Raw genomic sequence first — 25937 nt, forward strand, 5'->3', positions numbered from 1 at the left:
TTTGGGGTCCCTGAGATTTGGGGGGTCCCAGGTTTGGGGGTCTCTGGAGGTTTTGGGGTCTCCGAAGTGTCCCCCAAGGTTTTGGGGGGTCCCAGGTTTGGGGGTCCAGGAGGTTTTGGGGTCCCTGAGATTTGGGGGGTCCCAGGTTTGGGGGTCCCTGGAGGTTTTGGGGTTTTGGGGGGTCCCTGAGATTTGGGGGGGGCGCAGGAGGTTTTGGGGTCCTTGAGATTTGGGGGGGTCCCAGGTTTGGGGGTCCAGGAGGTTTTGGGGTCTCCAAAGTGTCCCCCAAGGTTTTGGGGGGGTCCCAGGTTTGGGGGTCCAGGAGGTTTTGGGGTCTCCAAAGTGTCCCCCAAGGTTTTGGGGGGGGTCCCAGGTTTGCAGGTCCATGGAGGTTTTGGGGTCCCTGAGACTTGGGGGGGCCCAGGTTTGGGGGGTCCCAGGAGGTTTTGGGGTCCTTGAGATTTGGGGGGTCCCAGGTTTGGGGGTCCCAGGAGGTTTTGGGGTCTCCGAAGTGTCCCCCAAGGTTTTGGGGGGGGTCCCAGGTTTGGGGTTCCCTGGAGGTTTTGGGGTCCCTGAGATTTGGGGGGGTCCCAGGTTTGGGGGTCTCTAGAGGTTTTGGGGTCTCCGAAGTGTCCCCCAAGGTTTTTGGGGGGGGGTCCCAGGTTTGGGGGTCCAGGAGGTTTTGGGGTCTCCAAAGTGTCCCCCAAGGTTTTGGGGGGGGTCCCAGGTTTGGGGGTCCCAGGAGGTTTTGGGGTTTTGGGGGGTCCCTGAGATTTGGGGGGGTCGCAGGAGGTTTTGGGGTCCTTGAGATTTGGGGGGTCCCAGGTTTGGGGGTCTCTGGAGGTTTTGGGGTCTCCAAAGTGTCCCCCAAGGTTTTGGGGGGGGTCCCAGGTTTGGGGGTCCAGGAGGTTTTGGGGTCCCTGAGATTTGGGGGTCCCAGATTTGGGGGTCCCTAGAGGTTTTGGGGTCCCCACATTTTTGGGGTCACAGTTCTGGGGTGTCCCCAATTTTGGGGTTCCATGACTAGGGGGGTTATCAGGGGTGTCCCTAAGTTTGGGGGTGTCCCCATGTCTGGGGGTGTCCCCAATATTTGGGGTGTCCCCAAGTTTGGGGGTGTCCCCATGTCTGGGGGTGTCCCCAATATTTGGGGTGTCCCCATGTCTGGGGGTGTCCGCAGTTTTGGGGTGTCCCCAATTTTGGAGTCCCATGACTAGGGGGGTTATCAGGGGTGTCCCCATGTCTGGGGGTGTCCCCAGTTTTGGGGTGTCCCCAATTTTGGGGTCCCATGTCTGGGAGGGTATTGGGGGTGTCCCCAGTTTTGGGGGTGTCCCCATGTCTGGGGGTGTCCCCAATATCTGGGGTGTCCCCATGTCTGGGGGTGTCCCCAGTTTTGGGGTGTCCCCAATTTTGGGGTCCCATGACTAGGGGGGTTATCAGGGGTGTCCCCAGTTTTGGGGGTGTCCCCATGTGTGGGGGTGCCTGGGGGGGTGTCCCCAGTTTTGGGGTGTCCCCATTTCCGGGGTGTCCCCAGATGCAGGTGCTGCGTTTCTACGTGCGGGGGGACGAGGCCGAGGGGACCCCCCCGGCCCTGGGTTTGGGGTCCCCCCTGCGGGTGGCGCAGGAGGCGGAACCGAGTGTCACCGGGGTCACCTGCGAGATCTGCTACTACGTGGGATGGGACGGTGAGGGGACAGTGGGGACAACGCGGGGGACAATATGGGAGATATGGGGACAGGGGGACATGGGGACAGGGGGACGGGGGGATATGGGGAGAGGGGGACATGGGGACAGGGGGACAGGGGGACATGGGGACAGGGGGACAGGGGGATATGGGGACATGGGGATATGGGGACAGGGGGACAGGGGGATATGGGGACATGGGGACAAGGGGACATGGGGACAGGGGGACATGGGGACATGGAGACATGGGGATATGGGGACATGGGGACCGGGGAACAGGGGGACATGGGGACAGGGGACATGGGGACGGGGGACATGGGGATATGGGGACATGGGGATATGGGGACATGGGGACATTGGGACAGGGGGACAGGGGGACATGGGGACATGGGGACATGGGCACATGGAGACATGGGGATATGGGGACAGGGGGACATGGGGACATGGGGACAGAGGGACATGGGGACAGGGGACATGGGGATGTGGGGACATGGGGATATGGGGACATGGGGACAGGGGGATATGGGGACAGGGGGACATGTTTTTTAGGACTCTGGGGATGCTCCAGGTGGGTTTTGGAGGACATGGGGACATGGGGATATGGGGACATGGGGACATTGGGACAGGGGGATATGGGCACAGGGGACAGGGGGACATGGGGACATGGGGACAGGGGGACATGTTTTTTCGGACCCTGGGGATGGTCTGAGTGGGTTTTAGGACCCTGGGGATGCCATGGGTGGGTTATGGGGTCTCTGGGTGGGTTTTGGTGGCTATGGGGACATGGGGACAGGGTGACAGACCAACATGGGGACAGGAGGATATGGCAACACGGGGACAAGGGGACATGGGGACAGGGGGACGTGGTTTTTAGGGCCCTAGGGATGCTCCGGGTGGGTTTTAGGACCCTGGGGATGCCATGGGTGGGTTTTAGGACCCTGGGGATGCCATGGGTGGATTTTAGGACCCTGGGGATGCCGTGGGTGGGTTTTAGGACCCTGGGGATGCCCTGGGTGGGTTTTAGGACCCTGGGGATGCTCTGGGTGGGTTTTAGGTCCCTGGGGATGCCATGGGTGGGTTTTAGGACCCTGGGGATCCTCCGGGTGGGTTTTAGGACCCTGGGGATGCTCTGGGTGGGTTTTAGGACCCTGGGGATGCCATGGGTGGGTTTTAGGACCCTGGGGATCCTCCGGGTGGGTTTTAGGACCCTGGGGATGCTCTGGGTGGGTTTTAGGACCCTGGGGATGCCATGGGTGGGTTTTAGGACCCTGGGGATGCCGTGGGTGGGTTTTAGGACCCTGGGGATGCTGTGGGTGGGTTTTAGGACCCTGGGGATGCTCTGGGTGGGTTTTAGGACCCTGGGGATGCCATGGGTGGGTTTTAGGACCCTGGGGATGCTCCGGGTGGGTTTTAGGACCCTGGGGATGCTGTGGGTGGGTTTTAGGACCCTGGGGGGTATTTGGGGTATTTTGGGGTCCCCCACTATGTTCTGGGGCATTTTTTGGGGTGTTTGGGGGCATTTTGGGTCAGTTTCGGGGTGTTCGGGAGGATTTTTGGGGTGTTTGGGGGCCTTTTTGGGATGTTCGGGGGAATTTTGGGGGCGTTTTGGGGTGGGTTCGGGGCGATTTTGGGGTGTTCGGGGGCATTTTGGGGTGGTTTTGGGGTATTTTGGGCGAATTTGGGGGTGTTTGGGGGCATTTTTGGGGTGTTTCGGGGTGGTTTTGGTTGGTTTTGGGGTGTTTTTGGCAGCGTTTTGGGGGCGGATTTGGGGGCGTTTTGGGGCATTTTTGGGGTGTTTGGGGGCATTTTGGGGGCAATTTTGGGGTGCATTGGGGTGGTTCGGGTTGTTTTGGGGGCGTTTCAGGGCATTTTTGGGGCATTTCGAGGTGGTTTTGGGACATTTCGAGGCGTTTTGGGGGCACATTCGGAGCGTTTCGGGGCATTTTTGGGGCGTTTCGAGGCATTTTGGGGGCGTTTCGGGGCGGGTCGGGTGGTTTTTGGGGCTTTTCAGGGCATTTTGGGGGGCGTTTCGAGGCATTTTGGGGGCGATTCGGGGCGGGTCGGGTGGTTTTTGGGGCGTTTCGGGGCATTTTTGGGGGGCGTTTCGAGGTGGGTTTGGGGTGGTTTTGGGGTGCCGGGGCGTCTCCCAAGGTGTCGTTTTGGGGCGCAGATCCCGCGCCCCCCAGCGCCCCCCAACTGCGGATCCTGCGCTGGCTCCTGGGGTCCCCCCTGGGGGACGGGGCCGACGTGTCCCCCCAAAGTCGCCTGCGCCCCCAAGGCCGCCACCTGCTGCTGGAGATCGGGCCCCGGTAATGGGTGCTATGGGGGGGTCCTATGGGTGCTATGGGGGGGTCTATGGGTGCTATGGGGGTGTATGGGGGCTGGGGGTCTATGGGTGCTATGGGGGTCCTGTGGGTGGTATGGGGGTCTATGGGTGCTATGGAGGTCTATGGGTGCTGGGGGTCTATGGGTGCTATGGGGGTCCTGTGGGTGCTATGGGGGGTGTATGGGTGCAGTGCGGGGTCTATGGGTGCTATGGGGGTCCTGTGGGTGCTATGGGGGTCTATGGGTGCTATGGGGGTCCTGTGGGTGCTATGGGGGGTCTATGGGTGCTATGGGGGTGTATGGGTGCTATGGGGGTCTGTGGGTGCTATGGGGGGTGTATGGGTGCTATGGGGGGGTCTATGGGTGCTATGGGGGTGCTATGGGGGTCCTGTGGGTGCTATGGGGGGGTCTATGGGTGCTGGGCGTCTCTTGGGTGCGATTTCAGTCCCATTGGTGCTATGGGGGCCCTATGGGTGCTATGGGGGTGTATGGGTGCTGGGGGTCTATGGGTGCTATGGGGGTCCTGTGGGTGCTATGGGGGGTGTATGGGTGCAGTGGGGGGTCTATGGGTGCTATGGGGGTCTATGGGTGCTGTGGGGGTGTATGGGTGCTATGGGGGGTCTATGGGTGTTATGGGAGCCCTGCGGGTGCTATGGGGGGGTCTATGGGTGCTGGGGGTCTCTTGGGTGCGATTTCAGTCCCATTGGTGCTATGGGGGCCCTATGGGTGCTATGGGGGTCTATGGGTGCTATGGGGGGTGTATGGGTGCTGGGGTCTATGGGTGCTATGGGGGGGTGTATGGGTGCTGGGGGTCTATGGGTGCTATGGGGGTGTATGGGTGCTATGGGGGTCTGTGGGTGCTATGGGGGGTCTATGGGTGCTATGGGGGTGTATGGGTGTTGGGGGTCTATGGGTGCTATGGGGGGTCCTGTGGGTGCTATGGGGGGGTCTATGGGTGCTGGGGGTCTCCTGGGTGCGATTTGGGTCCCATTGGTGCTATGGGGGTCCTATGGGTGCTATGGGGGTCCTGTGGGTGCTGGGGGTCTATGGGTGCTATGGGGGTCCTGTGGGTGCTATGGGGGTCTATGGGTGCTATGGGGGTGCTGTGGGTGCTATGGGGTCCCTATGGTTGGGAGAGGGTCCCTATGGGTGGGGGGAGTCCCGTGGGTGCTATTTGGGTCCCTATGGGTGCTAGGGGCGCCCATGGATACTATGGGGGTCCTAAGGGTGCTATGGGGGACCCTTGGGTGCTGGGGGGTCCCATGGGTGCTGGGTGGAAGCGGGGGGAGTCCTGCGGTCCCCTGGGTGCAATGGGGGTCCTGTGGGTGCTGTGGGTGTCCCCCGGGTGCCACGTGTCCCCACAGGGTCCCATGGGTGCTATGGGGGGTCCTATGGGTGCTGGGGGGCCTGGGGGGGTCCCTTGGGTGCTATGGGGGTCCCTATGGGTGCTGGGGGGACTGGGGGCGTCCTGGGGGTCCCATTGGTGCTATGGGGGTCCCTGTGGGTGCTACGGGGTCCCTTGGGTGCTATGAGGGTCCCTATGGGTGCTGGGGGGACTGGGGGTTCCCCTGGGTGCCACAGTGTCCCCATGGGCTCCCGTGGGTGCTGTGGGGGTCCCTATGGGTGCTGGGGGGACTGGGGGCGTCCTGGGGGTCCCATTGGTGCTGAGGGCTCCCTGTGGGTGCTACGGGGTCCCTTGGGTGCTATGGGGGTCCCTGTGGGTGCTGGGGGGACTGGGGGCATCCTGGGGGTCCCATTGGTGCTGAGGGGTCCCTGTGGGTGCTGGGGGGTCCCTTGGGTGCTATGGGGGTCCCTGTGGGTGCTACGGGGTCCCTTGGGTGCTATGGGGGTCCCTGTGGGTGCTGTGGGGGTCCCTTGGGTGCTATGGGGGTTCCTATGGGTGCTGGGGGGACTGGGGGTTCCCCTGGGTGCCACAGTGTCCCCATGGGCTCCCGTGGGTGCTGTGGGGGTCCCCTGGGTGCCCCGTGTCCCCATGGTGTCCCCTGTGTCCCCAGGCTGGGGGTGACCACGGCCGCCTCCACCAACGCCGTGTCCCTGTGCCGGGCGGCCGGACTGGGACCAGTACAGAGACTGGAACGGAGCCGGAGGCTCCTGCTGGAGGTGACAGGGGACGGGGGACATGGGGACAGGGGGACAGGGGGACAGAGGGACATATGGATATGGGGACATGGGGGCATGGGGATAGGGGGACATGGGGCCAGAGGGATATGGGGATAGGGGGACAGGGGGACATGGGGACATGGGGATATGGGGACAGGGGGACATGGGGACAGGGGGACAGGGGGATATGGGGACAGGGGGACAGAGGGACATAGGGATATGGGGACATGGGGACAGGGGGACATGGGGACATGGGGACAGGGGGACAGGGGGACAGGGGGACATGGGGACAGGGGGACAGGGGGATATGGGGACAGGGGGACAGGGGGACATAGGGATATGGGGACATGGGGACAGGGGGACATGGGGACAGGGGGATATGGGGACATGGGGACATGGGGACAGGGGGATATGGGGACAGGGGGACATGGGGATAGGGGGACATGGGGCCAGAGGGATATGGGGATAGGGGGACATGGGGGCAGGGGGACAGGGGGATATGGGGACAGGGGGACAGAGGGACATAGGGATATGGGGACATGGGGACAGGGGGACATGGGGACATGGGGACAGGGGGACATGGGGATATGGGGACATGGGGACATGGGGACAGGGGGATATGGGGACAGGGGGACATGGGGATAGGGGGACATGGGGCCAGAGGGATATGGGGATAGGGGGACAGAGGGACATGGGGACATGGGGATATGGGGACAGGGGGACATGGGGGCAGGGGGACAGGGGGATATGGGGACAGGGGGACAGAGGGACATAGGGATATGGGGACATGGGGACAGGGGGACATGGGGACATGGGGACAGGGGGACATGGGGATATAGGGACATGGGGACATGGGGACAGGGGGATATGGGGACAGGGGGACATGGGGATAGGGGGACATGGGGCCAGAGGGATATGGGGATAGGGGGACAGAGGGACATGGGGACATGGGGATATGGGGACAGGGGGACATGGGGGCAGGGGGACAGGGGGATATGGGGACAGGGGGACAGAGGGACATAGGGATATGGGGACATGGGGACAGGGGGACATGGGGACATGGGGACAGGGGGACATGGGGATATGGGGACATGGGGACAGAGGGACATGGGAACAGAGGGACAGAGGGACATGGGGATATGGGGACAGGGGGACAGAGGGACATGGGAACAGAGGGACAGAGGGACATGGGGATATGGGGACAGGGGGACATGGGGACATGGGGAAATGGGGATATGGGGCCAGGGGGACATGGGGCCAGGGGGATATGGGGATGTGAGGATATGGGGAGATTGGGATGTGCAGACATGGGGATATGTGGACAGGGGGACGTGGGGGACACTGGGGACATCAGGGTCGTGGGGATCAGCGGGGACAATGGGGACATGGGGACATGGGGACATGGGCTGTCCTGGGGCTCCCCCTGTCCCCAGCTGTCCCTGGGGGTCCTGGTGTTCCTAAGGACTCCCTGTCCTTGTCTGTCCCTGATGTCCCCCTGTCCCTTGTGTCCCCATGTCCCTGGTGTCCCCATGTCCCTGGTGTCCCCAGCTGTCCTTGGGTGTCCCCCTCTCCCTTGTGTCCCCATGTCCCTGGTGTCCCCCTGTCCCTGTGGGGGTCCTGATGTCCCCAAGGGTCCCCATGTCCCCAGCTGTCCCTGGGGGTCCCAGTGGCCCCTGGTGTCCCCAAAGCCTCCCCTGTCCCTGGTTTCCCCATGTCCCTAGTGTCCCCATGTCCCCCGCCCCTGGTGTCCCCCTATTCCTGTCCCTGGGTGTCCCAGTGTCCCCTGGTGTCCCCAAGGACTCTCTCGTCCCCATGTCCCTGGTGTCCTCATGTCCCTGGTGTCCCCAACTGTCCTTGGGTGTCCCCATGTCCCTGGTGTCCCCATGTCCCTGGTGTCCCCATGTCCCCCTGTCCCTGGTGTCCCCCTGTCCCTGTCCCTGGGTGTCCCATTGTCCCCTGGTGTCCCCAAGGGCTCCCCCATCCCTGTCTGTCCCCCAGTGTCCCCATGTCCCCATGTCCCCTTGTCCCTCGGGGTGTCCCCAGGGTGTCCCCTCTATAGAGGGGGTGACCGTGACCGTGCCCCTGTCCCCAGTTCGAGGGTTCCCCCCCGGCGGGGGCGGAGGTGACGCTGGGCCGGGCGCTGAGGGACCCGGTGACCGAGCAGCTGTACCCAGAGCCACTTGTCACCTTCGACGTCCCCGTGTCCCCCGTCCCCGTCACCGTCGTCGACGTCCTGAGGAGGGGGGAGGAGGCGCTGGAGGAGGCGAATCGGGAGCTGGGTGAGGGGACAGGGGACAGGGGGACATGGGGACAGAGGGATATGGGGACACGGGGATATGGGGACAGGGGGACGTGGGGACAGGGGGACGTGGGGACAGAGGGATATGGGGATAGGGGGACATGGGGACAGGGGGACATGGGGACACGGGGATACGGGGACAGGGGCATATGGGGACATGGGGATACGGGGACATGGAGATATGGGGACAGGGGGATATGGGGACAGGGGGATATGGGGACATGGGGGCAGGGGGACATGGGGACACGGGGACATTGGGGATATGGGGACATTGGGGACAGGGGGACATGGGGACACGGGGATATGGGGACAGGGGGACATGGGGACAGGGGGATATGGGGACATGGGATATAGGGATATGGGGACATGGGGGTATGGGGATATGGGGACATGAGGATATGGGGAGACAGGAACAGGGGCACATGAGGATATGGGACATGGGGTTTGTCCCCACACTGTCCCCCCGGTGACCGCCCTGTCTCCAGGTCTGGCGTTCGACCCCTGGGACCTGCAGTTCTACACCCGCCTGTTCCGCGACGCCGGGAGGGACCCGACCTCGGTGGAGCTGTTCGACCTGGCGCAGTCCAACAGGTGTCCCCAAGGGTCCCCAAGGGTCCCCAACCCGCCCTGACCCCCCCAGACCACCCTGAACACCTAATGCCCCATGTCTCTATATCCCCATGTCCCCCTGTCCCCATATCCCCATATCGCCCTGTCCCCCTATCCCCATGTCCCCATATCCCCCTGTCCCCATATCCCCATATCCCCCTGTCCCCATGTCCCCCTGTCCCCATATCGCCCTGTCCCCCTGTCCCCATATCCCCATGTCCCCATGTCCCCCTGTCCCCATATCCCCCTGTCCCCATGTCCCCCTATCCCCGTATCCCCATGTCCCCATGTCCCCCTGTCCCCATATCCCCCTGTCGCCATGTCCCCATGTCCCCATATCCCCATGTCCATATCCCCCTGTCCCCATGTCCCCATGTCCCCCTGTCCCCATATCCCACATCCCCCTGTCCCCATATCCCCATATCCCCCTGTCCCCCTATCCCCCTGTCCCCATATCCCCATGTCCCCTGTCCCCACTGACTGTCCCTGTCCCCATGTCCCCAGCGAGCACAGCCGCCATTGGTTCTTCAAGGGACGGTTGTTGGTTGATGGGCGGGTGGAGCCCGAGACGCTGTTCCAGAGCATCATGGGAACGCAGCGCTCGTCCAACCCCAACAACGTCATCAAGTTCTGTGACAACAGCAGGTGACACCCGGGGCCACCACCCGTGGGGACTATGGCACGGGGTTGGGTGGTGGCGTCACCCATGGGTGACCATGACATAGACATTGGGCGATGCCACCAATCCCAGTTGACCATGACATGAAGTTTGGGTGGTGCCACCAACCCCTGTCGACCATGACATGAACTTTGGGTGGTGCCACCACCCATGGTTGACCATGACGTTGGTGTTGGGTGGTGATGCCACTCATGGGTGACAGTAACATTGAGGTTGGGTGCTCACGTCACCAATGGGTGCTGATGCCATTGAGTCTGGGTGATGCCACCAACCCCAGTTGACCATGACATGAACTTTGGATGGTGCCACCAAGCCCAATTGACCATGACATGAAGTTTAGGTGATACCACCATCCATGGGTGACTATGACATGGGGGTTGGGTGGTGCTGTCACCCATGGGTGATCATGGCATTGAGGTTGGGTGATGCCACCACCCATGGGCGCCAATGACATAGATGGTGGGTGGTGACATCATCCATGGGGCTTGGGTGGTCCTGGCACCCTTGGGTGACCACAACATGAACCTTGGGTAATGCCACCAACCCCCGTTGGCCATGACATAGATGTTGGGTGGTGACATCACCCATGGGTGGCGATGCCACTGAGTTTGGGTGATGCCACCAACTCCCGTTGACCATGACGTTTGGTTGATGTCACCACCCATGGGTGACCATGACATAGACATAGGGTGGTGATGCCACTCATGGGTGCCTGTGCCATTGAGTTTGGGTGATGCCACCAACCCCAGTTGACCATGACATGAAGTTTGGGTGATACCACCATCCATGGGTGACTATGACACGGGGGTTGGGTGGTGCCACCAACCCCATTGACCATGGTGTAGACATTGGGTGGTGACATCAGTCATGGGGGGTTGGGTGCAGATGTCACCCATGGGTGATCATGACATTGCGGTTGGGTGATGCCACCACCCATGGGCGACAATGACATAGATGTTGGGTGGTGACATCATCCATGGGCCTTGGGTGGTGACGTCACCCATGGGTGCCAATGCCATTGAGTTTGGGTGATGCTACCAACCCCGGTTGACCATGACATGAACTTTGGATGGTGCCACCACCCATGGGTGACCATGACATAGCCACTGGGTGGTGACATCACCCATGGGTGCCAATGCCATTGAGTTTGGGTGATGCCACCAAGCCCAGTTGACCATGACATGAAGTTTGGGTGATACCACCATCCCTGGTTGACCATGACGTAGCCATTGGGTGGTGACAGCACCCATGGGTGGCCATACCATTGACTTTGGTTGACGCCACCACCCCCCATTGACCCCCCCCCCGTCCCCCCAGCGCCATCCGGGGTGTGGCCGTGACGTCACTGTGTCCCCGCGACCCCACCCGGCCCAGCCCCATGGTCCCCGTCGCCTCCACCCGCCACGTCACCTTCACCGCCGAGACCCACAACTTCCCCACTGGTGGGTGCCGGGTGGGCGGGGCCTGGGGGTGGGGTGGGCGTGGCCAACGGGTGGGCGTGTCCTGACGAGGCCCCGCCCCCCCGCAGCCGTTGCCCCATTCGCCGGCGCCACCACCGGGACGGGCGGGCGCATCCGCGACGTCCAGTGCACCGGCCGCGGCGCCCACGTCATCGCCGGCACCGCGGGGTACAGCTTCGGCCAACTGCTGCTGCCCGGTGAGGGGACCCCAAAAATACCCCAAAAGTCCCCCGCACCCCAAAAACCCCTCAAATCTCCCCCAAATCCACTGGGGAGCCCCCAAATGTCCCCAATCCCCCTGACACTGTGGGTTCAGCTTCGCTCGGTTGTTGCTGCCTGGTGAGGGGACCCTGAAATCACAGCCCTGGGGGGGGGGACCCCAAAACAACCACGGCACCCTTGAACCTCCCTGGGAACCCCAAAACTCCCCCGGACCCCAAAAACCCCCTTAAATCCCCCCCAAATCCACCAGGGAGCCCCCAAATTTCCCCAAATCTCCAGGAGACCCCAATACCCAATGGGACCCCAAATTCTCCCTAGGGACCCCCCCAAAATCTCCCCAAACCTCCTGGGCACCCCAAAACCTACAGGGACCCCCAAACCTTCCCAGAACCCCCCCAAATCCCCCCAAACCTCCTGGGGACCCCAAAACCCCCTTAAATCCATCAAATCCCCCCCAAATTCCCCCAAATGTCCTGGGCACCCCAAAACCCCCATGGGGACCCCAAAACCCACAGGGACCCCTAAACCTTCCTGGGACCCCCCCAAACCTTCTTGGCACCCCAAATTCCACTCAGGGACCCCAAAAGCAAATGGGACCCCAAATTCCACCCAGGGACGCCCCCCCAAATCCTCCCCAAGCCCCCCTGAGCACCCCAAAACCTACAGGGGACCCCAAAACCCCCTCAAATCCCCCCAAAATCCACCAGGGAGCCCCCAAATTCCCCCAAATCTCCAGGGGAACACGAAAACCTCCAGGGACCCCAAAACCCAACGGGACCCCAAATTTTCGCCATCTCCCCAAACCTCCTGCGGACCCCCAAAGTTCCCTGGGGACCCCAAAACCTACAGGGGACCCCAAAAACCACCCTGGGGACCCCAAAACCCACAGGGACCCCCAAACCTTTCCAGGACCCCTACAAGTCCCCCCAAACCTTCTAGGGACCCCCAAACCTACAGGGACCGTCCCCAAACCTCCCTGAACCCCTAAACCTCCCTGAACCCCCCAAACTCCCCAATTCTCCCCAAATCTGGGGTCCCCCCACCCCAAGGCCCCCCAAACCTGCCTGAACCCCCAAAACTCCCCCAGTTCCCCCCAAGTCTGGGTTTCCCCAACCTCAGGATCCCCCAAACCCCCAAGTCCCCCCTAAACCTTGTGAACCCCCAAAATTTCCCCAATTCCCCCCAAATCCACGGCCCCCCCATCCCAGGGACCCCCAAAACTCCCTGAACCCTCCAAACTCCCAAGGACCCCCCAAACTCCCCTGAACCCCCAAAATTCCCCCAATTCCCCCCAAATCTGGGGTTCCCCCACCCCAGGGACCCCCCAAACCTTGTGAACCCCCAAAATTCCCCCAATTCCCCCCAAATCCACGGCCCCCCCATCCCAGGGACCCCCAAAACTCCCTGAACCCTCCAAACTCCCAAGGACCCCCCAAACTCCCCTGAACCCCCAAAATTCCCCCAATTCCCCCCAAATCTGGGGTTCCCCCACCCCAGGGACCCCCCAAACCTTGTGAACCCCCAAAACTCTCTAATTTCCCCCCAAACCTGGGGTCCCCCAGGTTACGAGCTGCCCTGGGAGGACCCGACGCTGCCGTACCCCAAAACCTTCGCCCGCCCCCTGGAGGTCGCCATCGGTGCCAGCGACGGCGCCAGCGACTACGGCAACAAATTTGGGGAGCCTGTGGTGGCCGGTGAGGACATTGGGGGACACTTGGGGACATTTGGGGGCCACCAAAGACCCCCGTGGTCTTGGGGACCCTTAGGGACGTCCTGCGGCTTTGGGGACCCCAAGATCTTTTGGGGACTTTCCAATGACACTCAAAGACCTCCAGGGTCTTGGGGACTCTTGGGGACATTTGGGGACACTTAGAGGTGCCCAAAGACCCCCGTGGTCTTGGGGACACCCTACGGCCTTGGAGACCCCAAGGACTTTTGGGGACCTTCCAATGACACCCAAAGACCTCCAGGGTCTTGGGGACTCTTGGGGACACTTGGGGACATTTGGGGACCCTCTGGGTGACACCGCGGTGACCTCCAGGTTCTTGGGGACACCCTCCAGTCTTGGGGACTCTTTGGGGACATTGGGGACCCTCTAGGTGACACCCAAAGACCTTCAGGGTCTTGGGGACACTTGGGGACACCCTGCGGCTTTGGGGACCCCAAGATCTTTTGGGGACTTTCCAATGACACTCAAAGACCTCCAGGGTCTTGGGGACTCTTGGGGACACCTTGGGGACATTTGGGGACACTTAGAGGTGCCCAAAGACCCCCGTGGTCTTGGGGACACCCTACGGCCTTGGAGACCCCAAGGACTTTTGGGGACCTTCCAATGACACTCAAAGACCTCCAGGGTCTTGGGGACACCTTGGGGACATTTGAGGACCCTCTGGGTGACACCCAAAGACCCGGGTGACACCGCGGTGACCCTGGGGACACGTCCCCAGGCTTCGTGCGCTCCTTCGGGCAGCTGCTGCCCGACGGGCGGCGCCGCGAGTGGCTCAAGCCCATCATGTTCAGCGGCGGCATCGGCGCCATCGAGGACCAACACGTGCGCAAGGAGCCGCCCCGGCCCGGTGAGACCCAGGGGGACCCCGAAACCCCCATAGGAGCCCCCTGGGACCCCCAAATCCTCCCCGGCCCGGTCAGACCTGGGGGGACCCCGAAACCCCCATAGGAGTCCCCCGGGACCCCCAAATCCCCCCCAAACCCACCCTGGGACCCCCAAATCCTCCCCAGCCTGGTGAGAGCTGGGGGGATCCCAAAACCCCCATAGGACCCCCCGGGACCTCCCTGGGACCCCCAAACCCAGCCTGGGATCCCCAAATCCTCCCCAGACCGGTGAGACCCAAGGGGACCCCGAAACCCCCATAGGAGCCCCCCGGGACCCCCAAATCCCCCCCAAACCCACCCTGGGACCCCCAAATCCTTCCCAGCCCGGTGAGACCCGGGGGGACCCCAAACCCCCTATAGGACCCCCCATAACCTCCCTGGGACCCCCAAACCCACCCTGGGACCCCCAAATCCGCCCCAGCCCGGTGAGACCAGGGGGGACCCCAAAACCCCCATAGGACCCCCCCGGGACCCCCAAATGCCCCCCAAACCCACCCTGGGACCCCCAAATCCGCCCCAGCCTGGTGAGACCCGGGGGGACCCCGAAATCCCCATAGGAGCCCCTGGGACCCCCAAATGCCCCCCAAACCCACCCTGGGACCCCCAAATCCTCCCCAGCCCAGTGAGACCTGGGGGGACCCCAAAACTCCCATAGGAGGCCCCCGGGACTCCCAAATCCCCCCCAAACCCACCCTGGGACCCCCAAATCCTCCCCAGCCCGGTCAGACCTGGGGAGACCCTGAAACCCCCATAGGAGCCCCCCGGGACCCCCAAATCCCCCCCAAACCCACCCTGGGACCCCCAAATCCTCCCCAGCCTGGTGAGAGCTGGGGGGACCCCAAACCCCCCATAGGACCCCCCATAACCTCCCTGGGATCCCCAAACCCACCCTGGGACCCCCAAATCCTCCCCAGCCTGGTGAGACCCAGGGGGACCCCGAAACCCCCATAGGAGGCCCCCGGGACCCCCAAATCCCCCCCAAACCCACCCTGGGACCCCCAAATCGACCCCAGCCTGGTGAGACCCCGGGGGACCCCAATACCCCCATAGGACCCCCCGGGACCTCCCTGGGACCCTCAAACCCACCCTGGGACCCCCAAATCCTCCCCAGCCCGGTGAGACCCGGGGGGACCCCGAAACGCCCATAGTAGCCCCCCAGGGCCCCCAAATCCCCCCCAAACCCACCCTGGGACCCCCAAATCCTCCCCAGCCCGGTGAGACCAGGGGGGACCCCAAAACCCCCATAGGAGCCCCCCGGGACCCCCAAATCCCCCCCAAACCCACCCTGGGACCCCCAAATCGCCCCCAGCCTGGTGAGACCCCGGGAGACCCCAATACCCCCATAGGACCCCCCGGGACCTCCCTGGGACCCTCAAACCCACCCTGGGACCCCCAAATCCTCCCCAAACCCACCCTGGGACCCCCAAATCCTCCCCAGCCCGGTGAGACCTGGGGGGACCCTGAAACCCCCATAGGAGCCCCCCGGGACCCCCAAATCCCTCCCAAACCCACCCTGGGACCCCCAAATCCTCTCCAGCCCGGTGAGACCCGGGGGGACCCCAAAACCCCAAATCCACCCCAAACTCACCCTGGGACCCCCAAATCCTGCCCAGCCTGTTGAGACCCCAGGGGACCCCGAAAACCCTTTAGGACCCCCCTGGGACCCCCAAATCCCCCCCCAACCTGGTGAAACCCCTGGGGGGGGGACCCCAGGACCCCCATAACCCCCCCTGGACCCCCAAAATCCCCCCAACCCCTTGGGACCCCCAAATTACCCCAAGGGACCCCCTGAACCCCCACATCCCCCCCAGACCCCCCTGAACCCCCAAATCCTTCCCCTATCCCCCCCCGAACCCCAAAATCTCCCCTGGCCCCCCCCCGAACCCCCAAATTCCCCCCAACCCCCCCTGACACCCCAATATCCCCCTGAACCCCCAAATCTCTCCTTGACACCCCCAAAAACACCCCAGGACCCCCCAACCACCCCTGAACCCCCAAATCCTCCCCAGTCCCTTCTGAACCCCCAAATCCCCCTGACCCCCCCCCCCCCCAATTTTTGGGGTGTCCCCCCAGGGATGCTGGTGGTGAAGTTGGGGGGCCCCGTTTACCGCATCGGCGTGGGGGGAGGGGCGGCCTCCTCCATCCAGGTAATGGGGGGAGGGGGGGGTCCCCAATATCCTGACACCCCAAAATCCATCACCCCAAAATACGACACCCCCCAAAGCCCTGAAACTCCCCCCAAAAATCCTGACGCCCCAAAATCCGACAGCCCCAAAATCCTGAATCCCCCCAAAATTTTCCACACCCCCCCCCAAAAACTGGACACCCCCAAAATCTGACACCCCCAAATCCTGAAACTCCCCCCAAAACTGGATCCCCCCAAAATCTGACACCCCCAAAATTGTGACCACCCCAAAATCCAACAACCCCAAAATCTGACACCCCCAAAATCCTGAAACTTGTCCCAAAATCTTGACACCCCCAAAATCTGACACCCCCAAAAACCCCTAAACCCCCCAAAATCCGACACCCCAAAATCCTGAATCTCCCCCCAAAATCCTGACGCCCCAAAAGTGTGGGCGAATTTTGAGGTTTTGGGGGTGGGAAATTTGGGGGGATTTGAGGGAATTTTGTAGGATTTTGAGGGAATTTGGGGGAATTTGGGGCATTTTGGGGTTTAGGGGTGTCCGGGGGGGTTGTCACCTCAGCGTCACCCCCAAGCGCCGGGGGGATTAGAGGAATTTGGGGGGAAATTTGGGGATTTTGAGGGAATTTTGCGGGAATTTGGGGGAATTTGAGGAAATTTCGTGGGAATTTGGGGGACTTTCAGGGATTTGGGGGGAATTAATTTGGGGTCTGGGGGAGTTGTCACCGATGTGTCTCCTCAGTGTCACCCCCCCAAGGTGGAGGTGACAATGGGGGGACATGGACATGATGGGGGGAGCTTGGAATTTTGCAGAGTTGGGCGGAATTTTGCAGAGTTTGGCGGAATTTTGCGCTATTTTGCTGGAATTTGGGGGATTTGGGGGGGTTTCAGGGTGCGGGGGGGCTGTGACCGTGGTGTCCCCCTCCAGGTGCAGGGTGACAACGCCAGCGACAGGGACTTGGGCGCCGTCCAGCGCGGGGACCCCGAGATGGAGCAGAAGCTGAACCGGGTGCTCAGGGGGTGTCTGGAGAACGAGGCGGGGACGGGAAACCCCATCGAGAGCATCCACGACCAGGGGGCAGGAGGAAACGGTGAGGGGACAATGGGGACAATGGGGTGACATGGGGGGACGTGGGGACAGGGGGATGCGGGGATAGGGGGACGTGAGTTTTAGGACCCTGGGGATGCCATGGGTGGGTTTTAGGACCCTGGGGATGCTCCGGGGGGGTTTTAGGACCCTGGGGATGCCATGGGTGGGTTTTAGGACCCTGGGGATGCCGTGGGTGGGTTTTAGGACCCTGGGGATGCCATGGGTGGGTTTTAGGACCCTGGGGATGCTCCGGGTGGGTTTTAGGCCCTGGGGATGCTGTGGGTGGGTTTTAGGACCCTGGGGATGCCATGGGTGGGTTTTAGGACCCTGGGGAAGCCATGGGTGGGTTTTAGGACCCTGGGGATGCCATGGGTGGGTTTCAGGACCCTGGGGATGCTCCGGGTGGATTTTAGGACCCTGGGGATGCTCCGGGTGGGTTTTAGGACCCTGGGGATGCCATGGGTGGGTTTTAGGACCCTGGGGAAGCCATGGGTGGGTTTTAGGACCCTGGGGATGCTGTGGGTGGGTTTTAGGACCCTGGGGAAGCCATGGGTGGGTTTTAGGACCCTGGGGATGCCCTGGGTGGGTTTTAGGACCCTGGGGATGCTCTGGGTGGGTTTTAGGACCCTGGGGAAGCCATGGGTGGGTTTTAGGACCCTGGGGATGCTCCGGGTGGGTTTTAGGACCCTGGGGATGCCATGGGTGGGTTTTAGGACCCTGGGGAAGCCATGGGTGGGTTTTAGGACCCTGGGGATGCCATGGGTGGGTTTCAGGACCCTGGGGATGCTCCGGGTGGATTTTAGGACCCTGGGGATGCTCCGGGTGGGTTTTAGGACCCTGGGGATGCCATGGGTGGGTTTTAGGACCCTGGGGAAGCCATGGGTGGGTTTTAGGACCCTGGGGATGCTGTGGGTGGGTTTTAGGACCCTGGGGATGCCATGGGTGGGTTTTAGGACCCTGGGGAAGCCATGGGTGGGTTTTAGGACCCTGGGGATGCTCTGGGTGGGTTTTAGGACCCTGGGGATGGGGTTTGGGGGATAGGGGGACATGGAGACAGGGGGATATGGGGACATGGGGACAATGGGGACGGTGGGGGGATATGGGGATACTGGGGTCATTGGGGGGAAGGGGGGACATGGGGACAGTGGGGACAGTGGGGGTACAGGGGACAATGGAGGGACATGGGGACAATGGGGACATTGGGGGCGTTGGGGGGAAGGAGGGGAAGGGGGGATGTGGGGACATGGGGACATTGGGGACATGGGGGGTTTGGGGGCATTGGGGGGAAGAGGGGGCATGGGGACATTGGGGACAGCAGGGACACTGAGGACATGGCGGGGAACATGGGGACATTGGGGACATTTGGGATATTGGGGACATTGTGGGGAAGGGAGGGACGTGTGGACATCGGGGACATTGGGGACACTGGGGACAGCAGGGGGTCATGGTGGCTATGGGGGAACATGGGACATTGGGGACATGGGACATGGGGATATGGGGGGACACGGGGATATGGGGGCTCCCGTCACCCCGGGTCTGTCCCTGCTGTCCCCATTGTCCCCGTTGTCCCCAGGGAACGTGCTCAAGGAGCTCTGTGACCCCGCGGGCGCCGTCATCTACGCCAGTCGCTTCCAGGTGCCATCTCCTTGGGGACACCCTGTGTGACACCCCCTTGGGGACACCCCCGTGGGACCCCCCGACCCGAGTCCCCCTGTCCCCAATGTCCCCGTGGTTCCCCTCCATCCCCCTGTCCCCTGGGGTGTCCCCAGCCGTGGTGGTGGGTTGGTGACTCTTGGGGACACTTGAGGACAATTTGGGGACCCAAAACTGAGTGTCCTGGAGCTCTGGGCCACCAAATCCCCATTGTCCCAAATGTCCCCCTGTCCCCTGGGTCCCCCCCTGTCCCACCAGCCATGGTGGTGGGTTGGTGACACGTTGGTGACACTTGGGGACAGCTCAGAGACCCCACACTGAGTGCCCTGGAGCTCTGGGCCACCAAGTCCCCATTGTCCCCAATGTCCCCTGGGTGTCTCCTGTCCCCTTGGTCCATGGGGTGTCCCCAGCCGTGGTGGCGGGTCGGTGACCCTTGGTGACGTGTTGTGACATCGAGTGTCCTGGAGCTCTGGGCCACCAAGTCCCCGTTGTCCCCAATGTCCCCCTGTCCCCTGGGTCCCTCCCATCCCAGCAGCCATGGTGGCGGGTTGGTGACCATTGGTGACGGGTCGGTGACCCTTGGTGACGGGTCGGTGACATGGGGACAGCTTGGGGACCCGACGCTGAGTGTCCTGGAGCTCTGGGCGGCCGAGTACCAGGAGTCCAACGCGCTGCTGGTGCGGCCGGAGGGGCTGGAGCTGCTGCAGAGGCTGGCGGAGCGGGAGAAGTGTCCCCTGAGCGTGGTGGGGACGGTGACAGGGGATGGGAAGGTGAGGGGGACATGGGGACAGGGGGACATCAGGGGAATGGGGACAGGGGGATATAGGGGTATGGGGATATGGGGACAGGAGGATATGGGGATATGGGGACATGGGGACATGGGGATATGGGGACATGGGGACAGGGGGATATGGGGACATGGGGATATGGGGATATGGGGACGGGGGACATGGGGATATGGGGACAGGGGGACATGGGGACAGGCGGACATGGCGACATGGGGATATGGGGACAGGAGGATATGGGGACATGGGGACATGGGGATATGGGGACATGGGGATATGGGGACAGGAGGATATGGGGATATGGGGAATAAGGGGACATGGGGACAGGGGGACATGGGGACAGGGGGATATGGGGACAGGGGGACATGGGGACAGGCGGACATGGGGATATGGGGACAGGGGGACATGGGGACAGGCGGACATGGGGACATGGGGATATGGGGACAGGAGGATATGGGGACATGGGGACATGGGGATATGGGGACAGGAGGATATGGGGACATGGGGACATGGGGACATGGGGATATGGGGACATGGGGATATGGGGACAGGAGGATATGGGGATATGGGGAATAAGGGGACATGGGGACAGGGGGACACGGGGACAGGGGGATATGGGGACAGGGGGACATGGGGACAGGCGGACATGGGGATATGGGAACAGGGGGACATGGGGACACCTGGGGCCATGTGGGAACATCGGCCCACAGGACCAGCACAAGGGACCCGGAGGCTCCTGGAGACACTTGGGGACAGCAGGATGTCCCCGGGGGTGGCTTTGGGAGTTACCTGTTGGTCAAAGGGACACTTGGGGGGTTCCCGGGGGACATTTGGTGTCCCCAGGGCTGGGGGGTGTTTTGGGGTGACCCATGTCACCTGATGTCACCCGGCGTCCCCCAGATCGTGCTGGTGGATGACCTGGCGGCGCCGGTGGGGGACGGGGGGTCCCACGAGGGGCTCCCCACCCCTGTCAACCTGGAGCTGAAGTGGGTGCTGGGCCACGTGCCACAGAAGGTGACAATGGGGACACCGAGGGGGAGGGGACACCTGGGGGGCTGAGGGGGGGACATCCCGGTGGGGACACACTATGGGGACGGGGACACCCAATGTGGTTGGGGTCACCCAATGGGGACACTACAGTTGGGGATGGGGACACCCAATGGGGTTGGGGACACCCAATGGTGTTGGGGACACCCATGAGTTTTGGGACCTCCATGACGATGGGGAGACCCATAGGGATGGGGACACCCATGGGCTTGGGGACACCCATGGGGTTGGGGACACCCATGGGGTTGGGGACACCCATGACAATGGGGACACCCATGGGCTTGGGGACACCCAAGGGAGTTGGGGGCACCCATGAAAATGGGGACACCCAATGGGGACACCCATAGGCTTGGGGACACCCATGACAATGGGGACACCCAATGGGGACACCCATAGGCTTGGGGACACCCAAAGAAGTTGGGGACACCCATGACAATGGGGATCCCCCCAGTGAGGTTGGGGACACCCATTTGGGAATGGGGACTCCAAAGGAGTTGGGGACACCCAATGGGGACATTCCGGTTGGGAATGGGGACACTCATGGGATCGGACACACCCAATGGGGACACCCTAGGGAGATGGGGACACTCAATGGGGTCGGGGACACCCGTGGGCTTGGGGACACCCAATGGGGACACCCATGGGTTTGGGGACACCCAAGGGAGTTGGGGACACCCATGACAATGGGGACACCCATGGGCTTGGGGACACCCAATAGGGACATCCATAGGCTTGGGGACACCCAATGGGGACACCCATCAGCTTGGGGACACCCAAGGGAGTTGGGGATACCCATGACAATGGGGACACCCAATGGGGATGGGGACACCGCAGTTGGGAATGGGGACACTCATGGGGTTGGGGACACCCAATGGGGTTGGGGACACCCCAATGGGGACACCCAAGGGAGTTGAGGACACCCAATGGGTTTGGGGACACCCATGGGCTTGGGGACACCCAAGGGAGTTGGGGACACCCATGACAATGGGGACACCCAATGGGGTTGGGGACACCCCAATGGGGACACCCAAGGGATTGGGGACACCCCAGTTGGGGTGGGGACACCAAGGGACTTGGGGACACCCAAGGAGTGGGGGACACCCAATAGGGACATTCCAGTTGGGAACGGGGACATTCATGGGGTTGGGGACACCCAATGGGGTTGGGGACATCCATGACGATGGGGACACCCAATGGGGACACCCACGGGCTTGGGGACACCCATGATGATGGGGTCACCCAATGGGGACCCCCCAGTGGTGCCGTGTCCCCCCCGGTGACGCTGTCCCCGTGTCCCCAGGAGTTCGTGCTGCAGCGAGTGTCCCCGGCGCTGCGTCCCCTGTCCCTGCCCCCCGCGCTGGCCCTGGGGACGGCGCTGGAGCGGGTGCTGCGCCTGCCCGCCGTGGCCAGCAAGAGGTGGCTCACCAACAAGGTGGGGACATGTCACCCGGGTCACTTCAGTGTCACCTGGGTCACCCCGCGTCACCCCCTGTCACCCCATGGCCCCCCACATCCTCCTGTGTCCTCCTGTGCCACCCGTGTCCCCAACCAAACCATGACCAGCAAGTGCTGGCTCATCAACAAGATGGGTGCCCATGTCACCTCAGTGTCACCTCAGTGTCACCTGGGTCACCCCACGTCCCCCCCTGTCACCCCATGGCTCCCCCACATCCCCCTGTGTCACTCATGTCCCCAACCCAGTGTCACAGGTTGACCGCTCGCTGACGGGGCTGGTGGCCCTTGGTGACACAGGTTGACCGCTCGCTGACGGGGCTGGTGGCCCCTGGTGACACAATTGTCCCCACAGGTTGACCACTCAGTGACAGGCCTGGTGGCCCTTGGTGACACAGTTGTGCCCGCAGGGTGACCACTAGGTGACAGGCCTGGTGGCCCTTGGTGACACAGTTGTCCCCGCAGGTTGACCACCCAGTGACAAGCCTGATGGCCCTTGGTGACACAGTTGTCCCCACAGGTTGACCGCTCAGTGACAGGCCTGGTGGCCCTTGGTGACACAGTTGTGCCCACAGGTTGACCACTCAGTGACAGGCCTGGTGGCCCTTGGTGACACAGTTGTCCCCGCAGGTTGACCGCTCAGTGACAGGCCTGGTGGCCCTTGGTGACACAGTTGTGCCCACAGGTTGACCACCCAGTGACAAGCCTGGTGGCCCTTGGTGACACAGGTTGACTGCTCGCTGACGGGGCTGGTGGCCCCTGGTGACACAATTGTCCCCACAGGTTGACCACTCGGTGACAGGCCTGGTGGCCCTTGGTGACACAGTTGTCCCCGCAGGTTGACCGCTCGGTGACAGGCCTGGTGGCCCTTGGTGACACAGTTGTCCCCGCAGGTTGACCGCTCGGTGACAGGCCTGGTGGCCCAGCAGCAGTGCGTGGGACCCCTGCACACGCCGCTGGCCGACGTGGCCGTGGTGGCCCTGTCGCACTGGGACACGGTGGGGGCGGCCACGGCGCTGGGCGAGCAGCCGCTCAAGGGGCTGGTGGCCGCGGAGGCCGGCGCCCGCCTGGCCCTGACCGAGGCCTTGACCAACCTGGTGTTCGCCCGTGTCACCCACCTGCGCGTGAGTGGGGACAGGGGGACGCGGGGGGAGCGGGGACGTGGTGGTGGGGACGGGGGCTGTGTTATTGATGTGGTAAGGGGGTGACGTGGACGTGGGGACGGTGATGTGATTATGGGGTGACCATGGCGTTGGGGACGTGCCACCGTCATGACAAGGCCATGACATGACAATGGGGACAGTGACGTTGTTATGGGGTGACCATGGCATTGGGGACATGTCACCACCATGACAAGGCCATGACATAACAATGGGGACAGTGACGTGGTTATGGGGTGACCATGGCATTGGGGACGTGTCACCACCATGAAAGGCCATGACATGACAATGGGGACAGTGACGTGGTTATGGGGTGACCATGGCATTGGCGACGTGTCACCACCATGAAAGGCCATGACATGACAATGGGTACAGTGACGTGGTTATGGGGTGACCATGGCATTGGGGACGTGTCACCACCATGACAAGGCCATGACATGACAATGGGGACAGTGACGTGGTTATGGGGTGACCATGGCATTGGGGACGTGCCACCGTCATAACAAGGCCATGACATGACAATGGGGACAGTGACGTGGTTATGGGGTGGCCATGGTATTGGGGACCTGTCACCACGATGACAAGGCCGTCACGTGACTATCAGGATGGTGACGTGGTTATGGAAGGTGCCACCACCATGGCAAGGCCATGACATGGTTCTGGAGACACTGACGTAGTTATGGGGTGACCAGGCCATGGGGGACGTGGCACCGCCATGACAAGACCGTGACATGACAATGGGGACAGTGACGTGGTTATGGGGACATGACACTACCAGGAAAAGGCCTTGATGTGGCTATGGAGACAGTGATGTGGTTCTGGGGTGACCAGGCCATGGGGGACATGTCACCACCATGACAAGACCGTGACCTGACTATGGGGACAGTGACACGGCGGTAATGTGGTTATAGGGTGACGAGGCCATTAGGGATGTGTCACCCTGACGACAAGGTCATGACATGACTATCAGGATGGTAACGTGGTTATGGGATGTGCCAGCACAATGACAAGGCCATGACATGGTTGTGGGGACAGTGACGTGGTTACGGGGTGACGAGCCCATGGGGGATGTGTCACCATCATGACAAGGCTGTGACCGGACTATGGTGACAGTGACGTGGTTATGGGAGGTGTCACCACAATGACAAGGCCATGACGTGGTTGTGGAGACAGTGACGTGGTTATGGGGTGACTAGGCCATGGGGGACATGTCACCATGATGACAAGGGGGTGACATGACTATGGGGACAATGACATGGTGATGACGTGGTTATGGGCTGACTGAGTCATGGGGGATTGGTGATCACCATGACAAGACCGTGACATGACAATGGGGACAGTGACGTGGTTATGGGGACATGACACCACCAGGACAAGGCCGTGACGTGGCTATGGGGACAGTGACGTGGTTATGGGGTGACCAGGCCACAGGGGACACGTCACCACCATCACCGCCAGGGGGTGGTAGGGGGTGACAGGGGAGGTCAGGGACAATCTGGGGACAATCTGGGGTGGGGTGGGTGGCTCTGACGTGTCCTTTTTGTGTCCCCATGTCCCCTCTGTCCCCTCCATCTCCATGTTCCACCACCACGGGCCTGGTGTCTCCTTGTCCCCTGTGTCCCCATGTCCCACATTCTGTGTCCCCATCTGTGTCCTCATGTCCCATCTTTTTTGTCCCCGTGTCCCCATCTTTTGTGTCCCCATCTTGTGTCCCCATGGACCCATGTCCTCAACTTCTGTGTCTCTATGTCCCACCTGTGTCCCCATGTCCCTGGTGCCCCTGGTGTCCCCGTGTCCCATCTTCTCTGTCCCCATGTCCCCACCTGTGTACTCCATGTCCCATCTTCTGTCTCCCCATGTCCCCATCTTGTGTCCCCATCTCTTGTGTCCCCATCTCTTGTGTCCCCATCTTCTGCATCTCCATGTCCCTGTGTCCCCAACGTCCCCATCTCCTGTGTCCACATGTCCCCGTGTCCCCATCTTGTGTCCCTGTGTCCCCATCTTGTGTCCCCATGTTCCATCTTCTGTGTCCCCGTCTTCCGTGTCCCCATGTCCCCGTCTCGTGTCCATCGTCATGTCCCCATCTTGTGTGTCCCCATTTCCCCATGTACTGGTGTCCCCGTGTCCCCCATGTCCCCCTGTCCCATCTTCTGTGTCCCCATCTTCTGTGTCCCTGTGTCCCCATGTCCCATCTTCTCTGTCCTCCTGTGTCCCCATGACTCTGATGTCCCCGCCTTTTGTGTCCCTGTGTCCCCATCTGTGTCCTCCATGTCCCGTCTTTCTTCTGTGTCCCCTTGTCCTCATCTTGTGTCCCCATGTCCCCATCTCCTGTGTCCCCATGTTCCGCTGTCCCCATCTTGGGTCCTGCATCCCCATCTTCTGTGCCCCCATCTCCTTTGTCCCCCTGTCCCCATGTCCCCATATCCCCCTGTCCCCATGTCCCCATATCCTCCTGCCCCCGTGTCCCCCTATCCTCCTGCCCCCATGTCCCCCTGTCCCCATATCCCCATGACCCCATATCCCCATGTCCCCATATCCCCATGTCCCCATGTCCCCCCGTCCCCATGTCCCCATATCCCCCTGTCCCCATGTCCCC

The 25937-nt window shown here is 62.2% G+C and overlaps 1 protein-coding gene across 2 annotated transcripts in view; it reads left to right on the plus strand.

The window, feature by feature from the left end:
* PFAS (phosphoribosylformylglycinamidine synthase) overlaps positions 1 to 25937 on the plus strand; it is a 308075-nt gene that overhangs the window by 266125 nt on the left and 16013 nt on the right. The window contains exons 8-24 of one of the 2 annotated variants that reach the window (XM_065653377.1): positions 1568 to 1682; positions 3851 to 3989; positions 6021 to 6126; positions 8219 to 8405; positions 8911 to 9016; positions 9539 to 9679; positions 11031 to 11155; positions 11242 to 11370; positions 12958 to 13089; positions 13843 to 13971; positions 16082 to 16155; positions 17083 to 17245; positions 18818 to 18879; positions 19506 to 19667; positions 20583 to 20696; positions 22030 to 22161; positions 23075 to 23305. In XM_065653377.1, coding sequence (XP_065509449.1) covers positions 1568 to 1682; positions 3851 to 3989; positions 6021 to 6126; positions 8219 to 8405; positions 8911 to 9016; positions 9539 to 9679; positions 11031 to 11155; positions 11242 to 11370; positions 12958 to 13089; positions 13843 to 13971; positions 16082 to 16155; positions 17083 to 17245; positions 18818 to 18879; positions 19506 to 19667; positions 20583 to 20696; positions 22030 to 22161; positions 23075 to 23305 — 2247 coding nt within the window. Of the gene's footprint in view, positions 1 to 1531; positions 1683 to 3850; positions 3990 to 6020; positions 6127 to 8218; positions 8406 to 8910; positions 9017 to 9538; positions 9680 to 11030; positions 11156 to 11241; positions 11371 to 12957; positions 13090 to 13842; positions 13972 to 16081; positions 16156 to 17082; positions 17246 to 18817; positions 18880 to 19505; positions 19668 to 20582; positions 20697 to 22029; positions 22162 to 23074; positions 23306 to 25937 lie in introns of both variants that reach the window. The other variant, XM_065653378.1, reaches the window with a different exon arrangement.

This window comes from Caloenas nicobarica, chromosome 30 (genome assembly GCF_036013445.1).
Source record: "Caloenas nicobarica isolate bCalNic1 chromosome 30, bCalNic1.hap1, whole genome shotgun sequence".
Lineage (NCBI taxonomy): Eukaryota > Metazoa > Chordata > Aves > Columbiformes > Columbidae > Caloenas > Caloenas nicobarica.